Consider the following 17,402-nt stretch of genomic DNA (forward strand, 5'->3'; position numbering starts at 1 on the left):
AAAATCTAAAACATTTGTTTACAATAATATTCTGTCACAGCCCAGCAAAACTGGCATGTACACACATCTCCAAAAAGAAAATTACAAATAAGAGCAGTTGCTTCCCTGCACAAATTACTATATTGACAAGCTAAAAATACAAACTTCCTTATCTTGCTCATATCAGATAAGGCTAAATCCATTACTTCAGTAATAAAATGTTAAGTGCATAAATACCAGAAGATATAGGCAATGCAGATGTTATCATATCATTGGGACTCCCATGCCATTGCATGTCTCATCAAGGTGTTTCATAGAAAAATGTCAGAGTGCTTCTGCAGACATGGCTTCCATCAGCCTGATAATTAATTACTTTGGGGACAAGTCTGCTCCCTTTGCAGATTTCGAAGCCCATTTTATGGCTACTAAAATCATTTCTTGTATTTCAGTTTGTGTCCATTGCCGCATTTCCTCTTCCTCGTCACCACTAAGAAGACTTTTGGCTCTGTTGTCTCCCTTCCACACAAGGCTCTCATGTACCCATACATATTTTTTTGCAGGAGGTTTTTCTTCTGGAATAGTGAATTTGCTGAACAGATATGCATCTGTCTGATCTTAAAGACATAGAATCCATGATCTGATGTCAGATACCTTTTTCATGTTATTTCATATTGAATAGATAATTAGTAATCAACATATATGATACCAGCCAGTGTAGCATGTTTCACATGCAATAATGAACATTTACACAGTTTTCCAGTAATAATAGGTTTTTTAATTTAAAATGTTATTATTTACTATTTACTTCCTTTCAGGTAGTTTTAGAGAGCTGTAAGGTCTCCTGAAGACTCCTCCACACTGAAAAACTCTAGTTCCTTCAGCCCCTTCTCTTAAGGCTTGTGCTCCAGACCCCTCACCAGCTTCATTGCCCTTTTCTGGAGATGCTCCAAAGCCTAGATGTCTTTCTTGTTGTACTTCAGGTGCATCCTCACCAGGACTGAGTACAGTTGGATGATCACTTCCCTGCTCCTGCTGCCAACACTATTTCTAATATAAGCCAGGTTACTGTTGGCCTACTTGGCCACCTGGGCACACTGCTAACTCATGTTTAGCCGAGTGTCAACAAACACTCCCAGGTCCATTTCTTCCACGTGGTCTTCTAGCCACTCTGCTCCAAGCCTGTAGTGATGCAAGGGGTGGTTGACCAACCTGGCACTTGGTCTTGTTGAACTTCATCCTATTGACCTCAGCCCAGCTATTCAGCCTGTCCAGATCCGTCTGTAGGGCCTTTCTACCCTGAGGCAGATCGACACTTCCTCTCAACTTGGTGTCATCTGCAGACTCGCTGAGAGTGCATGCAATCCCCTCTTCCAGGTCATCAATAAAGATATTGAACAGGATACGTGCCAATAAGGACCCCTGAGGAACACCACTTATGACCAGTCGCCAGCAGGATTTAACTCCATTCACCACCAGTCTTTGGCCTGGCCATCCAGCCTGTTCTTTACCCAGCAAAGTCTGAATCTGTCTAGGCCACAGGCTGCCAGCTTCCGCAGAAGAATACTCTTGGAGAACGTTTCTTGGAAGAGTGTCATGATTGGTGATGTAACAGGTAGCAAATGAAAATAAGTAACAGACAGCTTAATGAAAATATGATGGATATTTTTTTCAAGTTAAAATTGTGCAAAAGATTGAGATCCTAGAGTCAAGAGTCTGACAAAAACGAGGAATTTGCATACTGTATTATCCCAGCATAAAGATCATTGGATTTGTTCAGGCCTTTAAAAATTACAAGTGCTCATGATTTTGTAATTTTTAGACTGTTTCTTCAGAGACATAAGCACAATTATCACATTTCATGATTTACAAGAAATTACAATTTTTTCTTAAATAGCCCACTGCCATAGTGTTCATATAACATGTATCCATATAACAAAATACATTAGGACTTTATTTCTTTGCTTTGATTGTTCATTCAGGAATACAGGGATATTAATTTCAAGAAATAACAATATTACTTGTGCTATTCTTTATCTGTTTTGCACATTCACCTATTTTTTTCAGTCTGCATGTATGAATACTCTTTTCCTGAAATGGTTAGTGTACATCTGAACATCTCCATTTGGTGGGAAGAAAAGCTGAGAACTTAAGTTAATTTTGGTTACCTCTTTCAGTCACAGAATCCCTAACTCTTAGTTCCAGCCCCTTTCTGAAAAGGGAATGAGAGCATAAGGAGGTAGGAAGAACAGCTGGTCAGACTATGCGTGCTTGTGATTTAACAGCAGAAAAATAAGCATGATCCCAAAGTGCTATATTCCTGCCATTCAGTTGATCATACATCTCCCTTGGTGGTGAGGAATGTGGGGAAGGAAAAAAACAAACAACTTTGAAGTGCACTAACACCTATATTTAAATATTCAGACAAACATTTCAAACTTACATGTACTCAGCTATGAAACACAATGTTACAGACTAAAACTCAGCTGTTTGAGCTCATCTGAAGTTTATAAGCAATGTGTTGATGCTTGCAGGGAGTTACAAGCTCTTCATGTGCAGCACTGACCCGAGAGGCAGCGCCATGCTGGGAAATCAAAAAGGAAAAACAGAAAACTGTGAATCAAGTTTTACCTGATTTATTTTTGTTACACATTGTCAAAACCTCTAACATCTCAATTACTAAATTACTTTAAACAATTTCTGATTCTTTATTCAACTAAACAGTTAAAAGTTGAGTCAAGGTCGTTGCTTATTCATAGGAGTTGGAATGGTTTGTGAGTGCAGCTGCAAATGTTTGTCCCATTGATGAGCACGGGCAAACTCTGCTCTGCTTTTGCAGTAAACAAACAAGCTGCAGGGTGCCTGGCAGCAGGGCTGGCAAAGAGGCACCATCTAAAGTAAAACATCCAGAACAGCACTGCAAGGACTGATGCTCTGAGAAAAACTGGTGTATGAACCAGGGAGAAATCAACCTGCCAAGAAGCTTTTCTTAATTTCTTCTCTGTGGATTAGATAGACAACCAAAAAATGAAGCTTGGCTGCATTATTTGTACTTATAAAATTTGGTTTGAAATGCTCCTTTGGCTCTACTTCAGAGAGAAATTCTAACTTCCATAGTTGGAAATCATTGGTTTCAATGCAAGAAAGCATGGCTTGCTAATATGCCTCTCATTCAGTGCTTTACCCCTGACGGTAGCTATGACCTGATCCGGAGAAGTAAATTTTGCAGTGATCACCTATAGGTTTGTATGTCATTAGAGAGGTAGTTTTTCTCATAACTAACAGGAAGCATTTAGTTTATGTGTTTTTTCTTACCTAAATTTTATTTAGTTTTTATTCTATTTTTTTTTTTCCAAACAGAAATAGAAAAGTCAACCACAAATCCTAGTATTTTTTTTTTCCTATAGATGTCTGATTCTTTATGTGATCCACTGTTAGATCGGAGTTTCTCAAACATAAAATAATGTTTTGGGAGAAAGTGATTTAGTCATTTTTTAATTCATTGTTGTCATCTCAGCAGGTGAATAACATTTCTATTTTGCTGTGTTAGCCTTGTAAAAGGTAACAGGCACATTAGTGTGCTCTCCAGAGACTAGCCTGCATTTAATTCGTGTTAGATTTTCCCTTAAGAGAAGAGAGTAGGTATCACCTGGATAGTTATTTGTTATAATTCTACCTGTATAAGTGGAAATATTATAATTCTATCAATCTAAATAATAATAAACAGGAAGTCTGTTATTTTTTCATAGATTTCTGAACCTCTTATCACTAAGTCTTCAGCCTCCAAAATCTTTCAAGAATTTACTTTCAATCTTGTTATCTGCTATCTTTTTGGATGCTTTTCTCTCATATAAAGTGGGTGACTTTGACTTCCTTGAAACCTTGGTAACTTCATTTCTAACAACCATAGCATGTGTGTTTTCGATATCATGTTTTTATTATGTCACTCTTCATTCAAGCTATTTCTGAACACTTTTTTTTTTTTTCAATTATTTTCAGCGAGGAATTATCATCGAGCTTCCAACATGCATATTTCTCTGTTTTTACTTGTATTACTGAAGTACCAGTATACTTCTGAGTGCTATGAGATACTAACTCCACTATCTGAAAATCCCACTAACTTTATAAACTTCTAGAACCTTTCACACAGCTCTTGGATGAGTGATGGGTTGGGGCAATGAAAACATTTTAATAAAAAAGCAGTTCTGGTTCTGATGAATCTTTCTATCAAGTAAATAGAACTGAATAAACTTAGATGAGTTTTACCTCCTTCTGAAACAAGGCTAGTAAAAACATAAGACAGAAGCAGTCATCAAGAATATGTGGCAAGTTTAATGGGAAAATTATCTTAGAAAGGATTCAGTCTTTTGTTTGTTTGTTTTTGGATAAAGAACAACCAAACTCATTTGAGATGACTTTTGTCATGAAGTCATTTTTCATTTCATCAGTGTATATTCTTTATGATTTATATATAATTTTATTTATCATTTATATGATCTCATGTCATTATTGTGTGGTATTATATAGAATGTTTACTTTTTGTCAGGCATTAACTTCAGGTAGGAAGTTAATGAAGCAGTCAGACTTGATAAACAGAGATTTGTACCTGGCACTCTTACTTCTCTGTAAGCCATATTTTAACACAAGTGAGAGGGAATAGCATAATAAGCCATTGTTTTAATTATGTTTAGGAGCCATCATCCTTTTCAAATACTTCAAGACATGTCCCAACTTGTACAATATAATGAAGCAGAAGTTATATCTTGTGCAAGAATGGGTGAAAAGGAGGGAGTAAGGTGTGCAACAAGGGCCAAGCTATAATTTTTTAAAATATTTTTGTTGTCAAACAGTTACACCACCATTTTCACACCCACCCACAAAACCATACCAAAACAAAAAAGCAATGATTTTTGCTGATAATATATCATAAGCTCACAGAAATGCTGAATTTCACTAATTTTTTTTTTTTGTCAAAATGTGACTACCATTTCAGCTCAGCTTAGTTTGCCTTTCTCTAATACAAAGTATTTGTGCAACATTAAGACACGAGAAATGTTCAGGAGGCTAAAATTACCAATGAAGTAAGTAGAGTTAGTTATCTTATTAGCTTACTTTTGCAAAACTTGAAAATTATAAGTTCCTTTCTGGAAATAGTGGACCTTCTGAACTTCATAAAGTAAAACAATAATTGCCAACCTCTTATGTAAAATTTTGTGATTTATTTTTTAACTGTGCAGGCATATTAAGTAGCATATATTAAATAGCCATTAACATTCTTGTGACTTTTGATTCTTTTTGCTTTGCCCTCATAATAATAATTTTCTATGTCATATTTAAACTACTCTGGTTAGTTAAACCTTAAATTTAAATGGTTATTGTGAGCTACAGGTTTAACTCTGAGGGCAGAAACAAAAAGCAATAATAAACAAAGGACAAACATGTGGCATTGCTAACTCATTTCTAGCAAACTTGAGATAGGAAGTAATTAAACAGGAAGAAACTGATTAACAGTCTGGTAGCTAATGTGAGAGCTCAAAAGCTGAGAGGAGAAAGATAATGTCATCCTACACAAGAAAATTGGTGGGGGGAAATGAAAAATATTGTTCTTTTTGTTTTTTTCTCCCTCTCTTGTCCTCTCTCTTATGTATAGCCATTTATAACTAAACATAAAAGATGCTGTGTTGTTGCATCAAAGCCCTTTTCTTCTTTATATATATATATATATGCTTATATATATATATATGCATATATAATATATATGCTTAATCAACTTGCATGGAAGTCATGTTTTCTAGAATGGTAACTTCAAGCTGTAAATTACTACTCCATTGCTAACATGCACCAAAAAGGAATTATGACAGCTTGTACAAACTGTGCTACATGTATGGAGACTATTTCTTGATCATTCACATGGAAAAATACTGTTATTATCTTTTTTTCTACATTTCAAGATGAGGACTTGATTTCAGAATCAAGTGAGTACTAATGTACTCACATTTTCTTAAATACAAACTGAATTTCTAACGAAAAGAAAAAAAATATTTTAAAATCAAGCTAAAATGTAGTGATACAATCAGGACTGCTATGTTTTGTTTTGATATTTTGTCTTTACTCTTTCAGAACTCCAGTACCTACACATTTGCCAACACCATTCCCTACACTTTCTTCTGATGTGCTCACCCTGCCTGAGCTGGTCACGCCCTCTCTGAGTTCCCCTGAGTTGACATCTGTGTGCCAGGAGGGATTGTGCCACAATGGAGGCACTTGTCATCCAATCTCCCTGCCTACTGGGGCCACCTCATTTGAGTGTGACTGCCAATTACATTTCACTGGACGGTTCTGCGAAAAAGGTAGCTGTGGCTCATTCCTTCTACATTATTTGTGAAATGCATGTCTAACATTTCTTTGAAACAAGAAAAGGTGAAGGAGTAATAGGAATCATGTTGCTCTGCTTTCCATCTCAATTGTTGGTAACTCAGAAGTAGATTCGTTCAGGTATTTAGGATAATTGTATCTTGCAATGTAAAGCAATTGATAGCAGATCTGGGCACGTTAATAGGAGTAAGAATTCAGATAATGGAAATAAAGGTGTTATTTGTCCAAAACCTTATGGGCAGCTTTAATGCATGGCATATAGCCTAATATTTCTCAAAGAGAAGAAAGTTAATTTATGAATATAGGGAGAATATTTCTTCAAAAGATACGTTTTTAGTTTCTAGAGTTTTAGTTTTTTTGGTTTTTGTTGTTGTTGTTGTTGTTTTTGCCTCTGTAGATGATCCTTCAATGAAAAATACTCTATAGGTCATTTACATTTGTATTGTATTTCTGCTGTTTATAATGCACAGATTACTCAAATGAACATAATTAGAATTTCAGTATAAATAATTCTTTGAGCAATTTTTGTTTCCTTAGAAAAAAAAAAAAAGAAAAAAATCCCTAACTACTAGGTTTTCTGTTTTGAAATCCTAATTATTTTGCATTACCACTTTTCAGAAAGGTGTGAGGGTTTTTTGATAGATTTTGTAATGGCTACAGAACTTGTTTTAGCATTTAAGTTGCAGCCAGTTATTAATTTTGGTAGATAATTCTCATAGTATTGCACATCATCACTGTTGTACAGAAAAAGAAAAAAAAAACCTCAATTGTGATTATGCAACTGTAACATTCTCCTAATGAACTTCCCAGGGTATAAAATGAGTTAAAAATACCCTTTCCAGACTGCTAGTGTATCTGAGCTAATATCACCTTGTATTACAGTGTGAAGGTAGGTCATTACTCTCACTATATGGGAAAACAATCAATGGCAGTCAGCTCAAAAAAATAATTGCAATGTGTTGCTGTAGATATCAGAGAATATTACATTTTTCAGCCTTTCCCAAGTCTATAATGCATTAAATCATATACATTTAGCTTTATCAGTGTAAAAATTGAAATCTGTTCAAATCTTTGCATTTGCTTTCAGTGGCTGTACAAATATCACCAAAGAACAGTGGAACAGGAAAAGCAGGTTTCCTTCAAGGATAACAGATTTATTTTCCAGTCAGTGTGTGTTTCACTGAAGCATTTTCAATATTTCCATAAAGCATTTTGTCTATATATGTACATTTATTGTACTAAAATTACTCCTCTATTCCAAAGAACACAGTACACATCCTCTGTATCAGCTAGAAGTTGTTGTATTCTTGATGGGAGAATTTTGATTTTCCAGAGAGTTATGCTAAGAGTAGGCAATGTTAAATTTAAACAGGAGTTTGGTAGACATCCTGTGGTACAAGCCCATACCAGGATATGTGTACAACCACTGCACTGGGTGATTCCTTTTCTGGATTCCACTCGTGTCTGACTGGTGCATATTCTAATCTAGTTCTACTTTATAAATGATCTGTCAGTCCCATGGAATCTTCTGATCTTTGGTGTTTTCAGTGGAAAAGGTTATAATCTACATCTGAATAATGCCATTATTCAAAGAGCACTTACCTCATGGAGCCACAGGCTTTGGTCAAACTATATTCTGGACCACTGACTGAAACAACTATTTTTATGTTGCTTATACAAAAATATGTCATCCTAAGCCATTTCCACCTTTGAAACTTAACCAGGACAGGCCTGCTGAGTTCTTACAATGGGGTGAACTGACTGTCTTTCAACTACATTTTTGGAGAATTTACCTATTTATCTCGTCTGTGTAAAGGAAGTAGTTATCTTCTCTGGTTCCCTTTTCTGTAACTTTATTTCAAAAATAAAGTGTGGAAATATAACTGAATTATAACCATTTCATGAGCAAATTTAAAGCGGGGGAATACTACAGTAAGACAGTGTTCTAACTAGAGCTATGATGATTAGGATTGAAACATCCTACTTTAGACACAATGGTAACTGTTCCATTCGGTAAAACCTGAATAGGAATTTAAAAAGAAAAAAAAAAAAAAACAGTAGCTCCATTAGAGAATCATCCTTTTAATGGCTGAAAATCTCATTTCCATGAGATTTCTCTTTTTTTCTAAACTTGTAAGGGAAGCCATTTGCTTTGCAGAACCTTGTAGACTTGCTTGATGAAGAGGTTTTTGACAGTGATCCATTTTTCTGCACAGGATGTGTTGTAATAGTTCTAGCACTGAAAGAACATTTCTTTTTTTCCTATTGTATGGAGGAGACGAATTAAGGAGTTCCTCTTTTCACAGATCTCTGCTTTTACAATGCACAACCTCATCTTCAATAGCTCTCTGCTTCATGCTTAGCACTGCTGGGTCACCAGGGCTGTGGTGTGTGACAGGCTTAGTGGCAGCTCCCCAGGCAGCTGCAACCCATGTGCTTCCATGCTGTATGCTTATCTAGATCAGGATCAGATTTTATGTATTTTATATTTAGCAGCTGAAAAGTAACTGTAGATAAAGTGATTTTATTTAGTTCTAAGATTTCTACAATACTGATAATATAGTGTAATGAGATGAGAAACTGCCCAGATGAACTATCATTGTAATGTTTTAACATTCAGGGACCAGTTCTTCAGAAAGTGGGAAGAACTCATAATTACAGAACATGAATGTATGAATGTATCCAGTAATCATTTTGTAATTATTTATTGTAAATCAGGGAGAAACGGTAATCACAGAGTAAGGATATGCTGAGACTACAGGGAGAAAATAAGCAGTCTTGTATACAATCCAATCAAGGAAATTGTATTTTGACTCCGAGAATAAATATACCTGTTTTAATCATACTATGATCAATACACGTATATTTCATACACTGTTCCACATAGAACTCTATCTTATATCTACCACTGACTAAATTCAGGAGGAAAATATTTTCTCAGCTGACTTAGTAACAGTCAAGACCCACTACAGAGTCTTGTTCACAAGACCTTTTATAGTTGTTTTGTCTTCATTAGAATATGTGCATTTGTTTATTTTATATCTGGTTTAAGATGCACCACTTCACTTCTTGGTAGAAAACGTGTATTTCTGATAGCATACAAGACCATTTTCTATAGTGAAAGCAACAGAATGTCATTATCTCAGTTATGTGGTTCAGTTTGATAGAGTTATGTTATATGAAATAGTTCCTTTTCCGACTAGGTTGCTCCTTAACCAATAAACCACAGCAGATTGTTCTGTCCTCATGAGAAATATGTTGAGGTCAGATGCATCATGGATATACTAGAGACAGACAGGTTTCTTGTAGGGCTTTTACTCTGAAGAATCTGATACCTCTGAAATCTGTGATATGCTTAAATGACGATTTTTAAAAGTAGAAATCTATCTCTACTTTTGTTAAAAAAAAAAAGATAATAATTTATATGAATCAGTGTATTTCCTAAAGTGAAATTGAAGATATTAATCCCATATGAGTATAAACCTATAAAACCTATAAATAGCCTATAAACAGGAAGGGAGTCAACTCTTTGAAAGGGTATATAATAGCAGGACTAGGGGAAATGGTTTTAAATTGAAGGAGGGAAGATTTAGGTTGGATATCAGGGGGAAGTTCTTTACCTTGAGAGTGGTGAGGTGCTGGAACAGGCTGCCCAGAGAGGTTGTGGATGCCCTGTCCTTAGAGGTGTTCAAGGCCAGGCTGGATGGGGCCCTGGGAAGCCTGGTCTAGTATTGAAGGTGGAGGTTGGTGGCCCAAGGGGGTTGGAGATTCATGATCCTTGAAGTCCCTTCCAACCCTGGCCATTCTATCTTTCTGCAATATGATTCTATGATAATGCTGAGGCCTCAATTCCTTTAATACTGCTTTAAATTTGTTCCCTCTTTTTTTTTTTTTTATTAAACTTTTCAAAGTTTTCTGCAAATGAGAAGGTGCTACAAGCTTTATCTTAAAAATTCTAACTTTCAATTTAGTGTAGAATATTTGCTGCCAGTTTAAATTAATCTTTAAACAGTGTGTACTAGGTCATAGAGCAGAAAGGAAGGACTGTGCAAGTAGGAAGTACAGAGAAGGGTAATTGAAAATGTTGTGACTAAATAGTGTACTTTTCCTTTCTGAGTAAATAAGCTTTTATTTTAATATGAAATGTGTTCACTCTTTCCTCCATTAAAAAATTCATTATTAGCTAAGTTCTTTTATCTTTTTCATTGTGATTTCCTTACACACAAGTGGAAAAAGCAGAATGTTTCTTTTCTAGCATGAAGGCAGATGGTTGTTTATTATGGTAAAGTTCACAGTGATAGGTTTAGAATATTACTGTCTTGCATGTGCAAAGAAAGTATGTGTCTGACTGTTAATTATAAGATTAACATTTTTAATGTCTCTAAATATTTTAGTATTCTATAAAACTTTTATAAATTGTTCAATCAATGAATGTTTAAATGCCATGTGTTAAAAACAGGAAATCATCTGTTAAATTTGATATTTTGCCTGTGTATATGCTGTACATTACGTAAAGGTCAGTTCTTTTGACAAAGCTGCAAAACAAGGAGTAAAGTGGGAGGCTGTTATAGGCATTTATCTTTTACCTGTCCCACCTAGAGATCTTCACAGAATCACAGAACACAGAATGGCCAGGGTTGGAAGGGACCTAAAGGATCATGAATCTCCAATGCTCCCTGCCACAGGCAGGGCTGCCAACCTCCACATTTAACCTCCCAGGGCCCCATCCAATCTGGCCTTGAACACCTCCAGGGACGGGGCATCCACAACCTCTCTGGGCAGCCTGTTCCAGCACCTTACCACTCTCATAGTAAAAACCTTAAAGAATCTTGCTATATTTGTTCTCTGATACACACTTCTGAATACTTGATTTATTGAATAGTATTGGTAATATCACCTTAAACATTGAAAATTTATTTTAATAGCAGCTTTTCCATAATTTTCTCATAACAAATATTTCTGACTTGTGTCGCTAATATTGTTCACTTCAGAATATTTTTTTCTTTTCTTTATTTGTTTTTGAAAATAAATGTAGCTTGTCCATGAGTCATATTTTAAAACAGTGAATGTCATGACTCTGCTATGTCATTGGTCTATTTAGGTCCTCAGTAATGTCTTATACTGTGTTTAAGAAGCCCATAATGACTTGCAGCATCAAAAAGAAGGAAGAGAAAGTGAAAATCATACACAGAAGTGTGTGAGGAGGGGCAGCCTATCCCCTTAGGCTTATTTAATTTAATAAAATTAAACAGAAATATTAGTTTAACTAGTTGATCGAGGAATCAAAGGATTCTGATGGTCAGACCGACTCTCAGATGTACACACAGGAACCAAAGTTTAACAGAAAGCTATATCTGTCTTTTCATGTGTTGGCCTTTTGACTTTCTTCCTTCTTTTTCAACTGTTGATCTCGTTTACTTAGCTTTCCCCATGATAAGTCTGGCTCACCATGTTTTTAATATTAACCACTTCTTGAACATCCACCAGCTTCAGCTCTACCTTGCTAGTCTGTTTCCTTTTGAGAACAAAGACTCAGCTGTGGTTTTCAGTAATTCACTCTAACAAGTAAATATCATGTGGCTGGGGCTATAAGAAATGAATACATTTAATTCCTAAACTACTGAAATGGTGTAGGAAAATAATATAAAAAATATGATGCTACAAATGGTAGAAGAGAAAAATTAAACAAGGCTTGTGAAGGGCTTGGAGAATATGCCTGATGAAGAGCCACTAAAGGAACTGGGGCTGGTTAGTCTGGGGAAGGGGAGTCTGAGTGGAGATCTTATTGCACTCTTCAAATACCTGAAAAGTGATTGCAGTGAGAGTGGGGCTGTTTTCTTCTCACTGGTGACTCGATGAGGGGAAATGGCCTCAAGTTGCACCAGGGAGGGCTCAGGTTGAATATTAGGAAAAACTTTTTTACAGAAAGGGTTGTTAAGCCCTGGAATAGGCTCCCTGGGAGGTGGTTGAGTCACCATCTCTGACTGTGTTTAAAAACCGTTTGGATGTGGTGCTCAGGGACATGATTTAGTGGAGATTTGTTAGGGTAGTATGGTTAGCTTGTGGTTGGATTTGATGATCTTGAGGATTCTGTGATTTTATGATTCTATATCTTAGCTCTGAGGATTAAGACCACATATATCTTTAATCTCTAAATGCCAGGAGAGTTGGTACATGTTTATAAAAAATATACATACAGCTCGCCAAATTCCAGGATTCTTTTAACACAGATATTTTCACACTTATTTCTAAAGAACACAAGTTATGTAATCTATTTTCCTTTTTGTGCAGTAGTAGATATGAAGAAAATACTGCATTTAAGATGACAGAAAGTATTTAGAAATATTGCAGTCCAAGAAAAAAAAATCACCTGTACTTCCAACATTTAATTATGTTGTTCTTCAGCTATCCATTTTTATTTTTAGGAAAGTTTCTAGATTTGGTTTCGTAAGTTGTATGATTTGGGAATTTGTATCAATATTTTTTTTTTTTGTAACTGCAGATTTTTTATTGTTTGAAACAATATTTTATTTTCTGATCATCAGCTTAAGATTTAAATAAATATTTTATATCTTTTAAAAATATATTATCATATATCTTACAATATGATGTCATTTCAGAAACCAGTCTATTCATGGATGAATATGGAGACGACCACAAAAGTCTGAGATCAGTGTTTCTGCTATGTAACCACTGGTTTGCAGACTAATCACTCAGACTGCAACTTCTTGGCGTGTTCAGTCTTGTATTTGTGTTTTGTAGAAGCAATTTTCAAAGCAAATAACCCCAGTTGTTGAAAAGAGAGGGCCCTTGGTTCTTGAGGGCAAGTGATCATTTTAGTCCAGCATTGATTTTCCAAACTAGTGGACCGGCAGATTATATACTGTATTTGTAGTCCTACATATTAGCTTGGAGATTGTCACTGAATATGGTTAATACTTGCAGTATGGTCTTGTCTTTCAATTACACACCTACTTCTTCCAGGAAATAGCTCTTCTCTGAGAACCATTTGTGACTGACTTGGCTTTCAGTCCTAGTGTTTGCCCATTATAAAATAAGTTTTTGTGTATATGTAGATATAAGAAAGAGACTCTTTTTTAGTGTTACTAGAAACTGATCTATTTCATTTTGCAGTTGTGTGTGGAAGTAGAATGAAAAATTGCTGATGTGAAACTATCCTTATTAGCATGGTGTCTCACTCCAATTTACAAGAGGTTCTTTTAATATCTGTATACCTGGCGTGAGATTAAGAAACGATGGTTCAAATGTTGGTCCAGACAGTTTATTATAAATCCTAATCAGGGAGACGGGGAAGGGAAGGAGGGTGATAGAAAAGATAGGAAAGAAGCAAGAATCACGTAAAGCAGGGATAGTCACCACCAGGATCCAGCAGCAGTCCCGTTGCAAACCGTTTCAAAGGTCTGAGGCAAAAGCAGCAGGGGGGAGAGCAGCAGTGTGACCGGCCTTGGGCAGCAAGCAGGTAGCAGGAAGAAGTCGCAGAACCAATCCAGGAAGAAGCAGCAGGACTCAGGTAGCAGGCCCAGAAGAGTCCGTCAGCATGCAGGAATTCCATAGTGAGGAATCTGATGGCAGACACCTTTGTCTTCTTCAGCATGCTGGTAGAGCACAGAGCAAGTCCAGGAGGGAGAGAGGCAGGTCATGAGGCTTCTCATGTCAGAAACCTCTTCTTCTTCATGAGGAACCTGTTGCCAGAAAACCTCAACCTCATGGTTGTAAGTCCCCTTTTTATCCTTCTTCTTCTGCCATCATGGCATTCCTGGGCGCTTGAGTAAGAGTTATGTGCAGCACCTCCTGAGATGGCCATTTTCCTGCAGATAAGCCCACACAAAAGACTGCTGCACGGCCATTAAGCTGTGGCTTATCTCTCTCTCCTTGCTCCTGGCCTTCTCCATCTTTGTCCCTCAGACAAAGGATTTCACAACCCTTGCCCAGGACTTGCTTGGACTTGTTCATCTGTGTCTCCAGCAAGCTTTAAGACAGTGATGTAAAAGAATAATATCTTAAACGTGGGTAGAAAGAATGCGCCTGCCTCAGTTCAGTGCTGGAAATAGGCAAAGGGCTTTTCTCCTGGAACTTTAGCAAAAGACAAAGAAAATAATTGTTTTGTCAGACTGTAGTTTCAGTGGACTGCATTCTCTTTGTCCTGAATTTAAAAATGTGCATGTTTCAGGTAGTTCTGTTAAGTAGCCACACAAAGAGAATTGAGGAAAAGAAGCAAATTAGACATTAGCTATCTATAATGCTGTCCAGTGCCAGGTATGTTACCCAACATGTTTGGGCTTCTTTTTACCCCTGTGAAAATTAGCAAGGTCTAACATAGCCTTCGCTTGATTTCATATAATGTGACCAGGGGAGTTACCATTGACACAAGGCATAGCCACGTATGTATTTATATGAATAGATGTGCACACAACTTCAATTAAAGGAGCTATTTTCCATGATAGTAAAAAAGAATAAATAATTGACTTGCTGATATGAGACTGCAGGTTTTGTGAGCTCTTTCATTATTTTTTTCAAAGAAGCAGGAAAAAAATAACAATAATGTGGCACTTTGTTATTACATATCGAAGTATTACATATTTGTGCTTGGTCTTTCACTGCTTTTTAAACTGGGAAGTCTCCAAATGATTATGTAGATTTGAGAAACCTGGATAAAGATAGTAGTTTCGACATTGATCTAGAAGTGTCTTTTAAATGAAGAGTAAGAATGATGTGTTAGTATAGGCAGAATAGGCGAGTCATAGTAAAAAATATTTCTGATAAAAAGAAAAATTCTGAAGGGTATGCTGTAATTATCATTTATGCTTAGGGAGCTGTTAATACGCCTGAAGTAGAATGAAATTTCCAGCTAAAGTGTTATGAAAAAAATATATTTCCATTTATTTAATTTCTTGAAACTTTTTAGCTTAGTAACTAAATTTATAACTGTTCTGTTATCAAGAAAATGTAAAAACAAACCACCTTGTAAACATACCAATTTTAGTAATATTTCTGTTTACTCAGACAAACTAATAAATTTCCCTATCCATGCTAGTCTTTTTGGATCATGTCTAATATAAAGTTAAGATTCACTTAGACCAACTCTTGCTCTGTAGCTGGGGAATGACTCATATTTATCCCCAAGGAATCCATCTGAGGACAGTCAGATAAATATGATCTCAGTGTTTGAATATAGGCTTTTAGGCTTTTACTTTTTTTTTTTTTTTTGGTCATGGTTTTATATTAACTCCTGACTGCAGACAAAGGTTGTGTCTGTCAGTATTTTTACTTGTGTGTTTTCAAAAGATGCGTTCTTTATTCTCCACTAAACATTACTGTAATTATTTAGGCTCTGTATCCTCACCACATCTTATTTCTGTACTTTCTTTCTTCTCAAATAACTTAACCATCAGAAAAAATGTAACCAGGTAGGATGTATTTTTCCTTCCTGAAGTTCTGACAAAGCTTTTTCTCTGTTGTTACCTTTTGTGTTCTTCCTATGATCTTTGAAGTTTTGACAGATCCCACTAACACGGTCATGCACAGAATTCGTATGGATTTGAAAATATGTAAAGAGGGAAAGACATCCAGTCTCATGCTAGCAGCAAAATCACCTGGACTTGGTTGGTGAACTTCAAAGAGTCATAGAATAGTCAGGGTTGGAAGGGACCTCAAATATCGTCAAGCTCCAAACCCCCTGCCGCGTATCTAATATCCAGCCTGGCCTTGAACACATCCAGAGGCGGGGCATCCACAACCTGTCTGGGCAGCCTTTTCCAGCACCTTACCACTCTCTTGTAAAGAACTTCCCCCTGACATCTAACCTAAATCTTCTTTCCCTCAATTTAAAAGCATTTCCCCTTGTCCTGCAGTTATCTACCCTTGTAAAGAGTTGACTCCCTTCTGTTTGTAGGCTCCGTTTAGGTACTTAGGCTGCAATGAGGTCACCCCTCAGCCTTCTCCAGGCTAAACAAGCCCAGCTCTCTCAGCCTGTCCTTGTAGACGAGGTACTCCAACCCTCTGATAATCTCTGTGGCTTTTCTCTGGACCCTCTCCAACAACTCCCTGTCTTTCTTGCATCGGGGGCCCCAGACCTGGACACATTATTCCAGGTGGGGCCTCACAATGGCAGAGAAAAGAGGGACAATCACCTCCCTGTCCCTGCTGGCCACCCTTCTTTTGACGGAACTTCTTTCTAAGTTCATGAAATTTTGGAGAATATCCCCAATCCAGTGTCATTTTATCAGTTACGACATGTCAGCTTTGTATTTGCTTTGGTTTAATTTACTTAAGTATTTTTGAAAGTGGAGAAGAACAAGACTTTGAGGGAAAAGCAGCTGGGTTTATAAGTGTTGAAGCAATTTTGAGCTAATCATTTGTCTGCCCTTCTGAACTGCTGGTAGAATTTTACTACCTCAGAAATAAATGTTAGTGGAACTGAGCTTCAAGGTAATTTAATATTGCATTTTCATATAACTTAGAAATCATGTCTCAGATCCATTGGAGTGTCTCAGCTTTACATCTATTTGACTTTAAGAAAACGAGAAATAGTTGTTATTCTTGTGCTTCATGTTGAAGACTCTGGCATTCTGCTACTTCAGATCCCAAACTGGAATCCATCTTGTTCCTAATTGGATCAGTGATGTGGCTTCTCACTTAAAAACAACTTACATCTCGAACGCTTCCAGAACACTTTGTGAAACTGTTTTTTTTTTTGTGTGATTATTGATTAAGACTAGATTAAAAGCTTGATTTAACAATAGTTTCAGATACACCTTAGTTATCTCTAGAGGGAAGATAAGGTAAGGGGGGAGCTTTTTGAGACAAGGTAAACAGTGAGCAAAAAGTCAAGCACTTATAACAATTGTTGTCCAAGATGCTGTAAAATTATTAACTATTGCAACTGCCACTTGCCTCCAGTTCAAGATCTTCACAACACTTATAGGGTCTATTGCTATAGGGTATACTGTAGGGTATTAATTGCTTTGAAAAATGACTGTAAAAATAGTTAAAAATAATGATAGAAGTATTCTGAAGAGACATCACTTTGC

General features: G+C 36.4%; 1 protein-coding gene across 1 annotated transcript in view; it reads left to right on the forward strand.

Moving 5' to 3' along the window:
- Positions 1–17,402, forward strand: part of EYS (EGF-like photoreceptor maintenance factor) — a 765,389-nt gene that overhangs the window by 561,094 nt on the left and 186,893 nt on the right. Inside the window, exon 36 of the mRNA XM_085217834.1 lies at positions 6,097–6,326. Within this exon, the coding sequence (XP_085073960.1) occupies positions 6,097–6,326 (230 nt within the window). The remainder of the gene's footprint in view (positions 1–6,096; positions 6,327–17,402) is intronic.

The sequence above is a fragment of the Meleagris gallopavo genome, chromosome 2 (assembly GCF_905368555.1).
Source record: "Meleagris gallopavo chromosome 2, MGAL_WU_HG_1.1, whole genome shotgun sequence".
Classification (NCBI taxonomy): Eukaryota; Metazoa; Chordata; class Aves; order Galliformes; family Phasianidae; genus Meleagris; species Meleagris gallopavo.